The 3,185-nt window shown below is 37.1% G+C and overlaps 1 protein-coding gene across 1 annotated transcript; it reads right to left on the bottom strand.

The window, feature by feature from the left end:
- Positions 1–400: 400 nt before the first annotated feature.
- Positions 401–2,393, bottom strand: LOC131431550 (uncharacterized). The gene is made up of 4 exons (XM_058597333.1): positions 2,251–2,393; positions 1,853–2,183; positions 1,362–1,793; positions 401–1,305 (listed from the first exon to the last, which is right to left on the bottom strand). Exons 2-4 carry the CDS (start codon positions 2,021–2,023, stop codon positions 631–633), a joined length of 1,278 nt encoding a protein of 425 aa, XP_058453316.1. The 5' UTR covers positions 2,024–2,183; positions 2,251–2,393; the 3' UTR covers positions 401–630.
- Between the last annotated feature and the right edge of the window lie 792 nt (positions 2,394–3,185).

Below are 3,185 nucleotides of genomic sequence, written 5' to 3'. Positions count from 1 at the left end.
TTGTAAAAATCAGCTGCATAAAGTTGCATATTTCGCTTCGGTGCAAGGTTTTATCCTAGGTAAAAAAAAAAAAGGTAAAATGTTGCATAACTTTGCCAGGAAAGAACAAACCTATGCACTATCTTCAACAAAAATATGCGATTTTATAAATTCTACAATTATTCCGAACAAAGTATGCATAATAAAATAACTCGAAACAATTTATGAATAAAAAACTGATTTTAAGGGGGTTGTCATAAAAACGCTTTGTATATCCGAAACGCTGCGACCTAGACTTTTGGTATATTTGACAAAGTAAATTATTTTTAATAGTTCTAAAACTTTGTAGAAGAAAAAATATTTCTATCTCTTCAGAAAAAAAAGTTATGGTTACATTTTTTGTCAAAGTAGGCCATGAAAAATTAATGATAGGATCAAATTACGCGGTATATATTTGTAAATAATTTCTTCAAAGCAACTATATGCATTAAAAGAACGGTTTGGCAGCTACTGGTTTATGTCCACGTTTTTATTGATTCAAACCACTGTGAGTCGTGCCGTTTATTTATCACTTTGGAGTTTTTGGTGTTTAGCTGTCAGAGTGATTACAGTACTATGATATGTGCCATCTAAGAATATCCATAGAATACTTCATTGGAAATTAAACATATACTCTAAAGTTTCCTCCACAGTGTCCAACAATCGTTCCCGGTAGTAGGAATCTTTTCGGAAAAAATCCATTATGATTTGACCGCGACATCCAAGACAAAACTCGTGATAAGCTTTAGGATCGTTGACGTGTAAGTCACTAAGAAATCCCTCCGGAAGATTAACAAAACCCAGTAGAACTCCTGACCAAAGCAGTCCCACCAATCGATAGTGCTCTAAACTCTCGACAAATTGATTCCAAGGGAGAATTGCGCTTATGTTGAGGTTTAGTTTCTCTAGTTTTGTACCCAATGCTTGGTAGTAATACTCCACATAAGTTTCGTAGTACTGATCTCGGTGGTCCCGTCGTGTCAGCAGGTACAATGCGCATAGGAAATCCATTGCCGGTGGAGAATATCTCGCAATTTGGAAGTCTATCAAAACGCAACTGGTTGGTTTGTCATAGTCTATCGTGCCACTATTCGGATCCTTCTCGAATCGAAACATCATGTTGTTGAACCATAGGTCCTTGTGAACTACAACCGATTGAAACCGGTCATTTGGTTCCATCAGCTCATAGATTTTGTCCATTTCCAAAACCATTTCTGACGAAATTCTTTCTTTATTGGATGTATTGAGTGCATATTTAGATCCTTCCAGTGCAACTTCCACAATACCCTTGAAATGGATAAAAGTTTAATGTACTTATTATGGCACAAATCTACACAACCTACCATCAACCCAGCCGTGAACCACGAACTTTCCTTCGTGAATGTTGTCTCATACAACATTGGCCCAAATTTGACATCTAGTTTCTCTCCCTTCATCTGGTTAAACTCCAAATCGAGCGAGCATGCGTGCATTTGCGCCATAGAGTCAAAAATTTTAAGCATGTGTAATTTGTTGAAATCACTCCGATATGGCATCGACAGGAAATCCATGGAGGTAAGATCTTCCATGACCAAAAGATCATCTCGCATAAGCCAACAGGACGGCCGCCATTTTGTTACTTTTCTCGGATCCTGATTGAACTCCGAGAACAGCTCCCGATAGGTGATGACTTCTTTCTTGAACATCCCAATTTCTTCAATAATCGCACGCTGTTTAGGATCCGTAAAAGGTAGGAACTTCATGAAATACTGCAATTCTTTGGGTTTTTCATTTTCCTGTAATTAATCTTTCCATTTAAAAATTTGTGAGATCAGAAACGGACAAACTAGCTAACTTCTTCAACCGTGGCGATTAAATAAGCGTATTCTCCCAGATAACCGAGTTGCCCGCCTATTTTATCCACCCGGTATTTTAAAACCTTCACGGTATCATTTTTAGCCGCAACGGAGTTTCTTATCACTTCAACGCACTCTTCGATAGATATGAGATCACTCAAGTTGGCCATCTGTTCGAGATGCGTTTCTAGATTCTAACGTGACGACTTGTGAGGAGTCTGCGCGGTAACCGCCTGCGACTGTTCTATTCTTCACGGACCGAACTTGAGTGACTGTTTTATTTTGCTCTACTTAACCTACTAAACTGAATTGGTAGAACTGTGTTGCACTCTGAGAAAAGATACGACACTGTAGTTTGTTCAGCGAATTAGATTTGTTTGAACGAATATTCACTTACTTGTGTGTGGTTCACAGCCGGTGTTTACTTTCTTAGTGAGCGCCATTCATTCAGTATTTGAAATGGTTGACACGTTCGCCAGAGATGTTATTAGATAACAAAGATGTGTAAACTAGCCGTCGGTCATGTGCACCGAAGTAGGATGAAGATACAGATGATCAATGTCACATTGTAAGTAAATAAAATCAATAAGACAATTTTTGTGGAATCCTTTTTTACGGAAGAGAAGTATTCTCATGACTATCCAATTGAGAAGCAATTGGTTCACTAATCGCGTTTTCGTTCATCCACTCTGTCAACGCAGTTCTCGTTGCTGTTGTCGGGAGTGTCGATATGATTCTTCGTCTTTTATACGTGTTTATAATTGTTCACCGTGTTGACGCCTTCTTGTATACTGAATTTTGTCGTGAATACGGCTTACTTCACTATGGGGCGCCTTTTCAAAATTTACCCTCTGAGAGTGATAAGTTTTTGATCGTGAATATCTCCTGTTGTATCTAACGAATCAACATAATTCTTGCGACATGCCATCGGAAATATGATCACAATTTTATGATAAAATTTTCAGTTGTGTGACATAATCTCAAATAGTTCAAAATTAAACTTTTCTGAAATGTTTGGTATAAACGAGTATCAAAGAGGATAATTCATGAATCGCATTTGCCTTTCTCGTATTTTTAAAGCTCATAGCTCAGTAATCTGTGAAAGGATTTATATAATCTAACTACCAATAGAATCGAAATTTTTCAACTTAAACGTGTATAGCAAAAGCATAAAAGTACAATAAGGTCTCTTTTTACACGGGGTTACGTATCTTGTTAAAAAAAATCCGTGCAAAAAAAAACCGCGTGGAAAATTTGACGTAATAATTCAAAACCCGCAGATTTGATTAATCGTTTGTTTTGTTTTGGATGAAATATAACTTTTGATTATTT

The sequence above is a fragment of the Malaya genurostris genome, chromosome 2 (assembly GCF_030247185.1).
Source record: "Malaya genurostris strain Urasoe2022 chromosome 2, Malgen_1.1, whole genome shotgun sequence".
Lineage (NCBI taxonomy): Eukaryota > Metazoa > Arthropoda > Insecta > Diptera > Culicidae > Malaya > Malaya genurostris.
The sequence above is the reverse complement of the archived record's forward strand: the minus strand, read 5'-3'. Positions and strand labels throughout refer to the sequence as shown.

What these genes read in the sequence shown, in the direction of transcription:
- LOC131431550 (XM_058597333.1), bottom strand. Translation starts at nt 2,023, where the DNA reads ATGGCCAACTTGAGTGATCTCATATCTATCGAAGAGTGCGTTGAAGTG. An exon ending in TAATCGCCACGGTTGAAGAA is followed by an intron (nt 1,794 to 1,852) that starts GTTAGCTAGTTT and finishes GATTAATTACAG; the next exon opens with GAAAATGAAAAACCCAAAGA. An exon ending in GGTTCACGGCTGGGTTGATG is followed by an intron (nt 1,306 to 1,361) that starts GTAGGTTGTGTA and finishes ATCCATTTCAAG; the next exon opens with GGTATTGTGGAAGTTGCACT.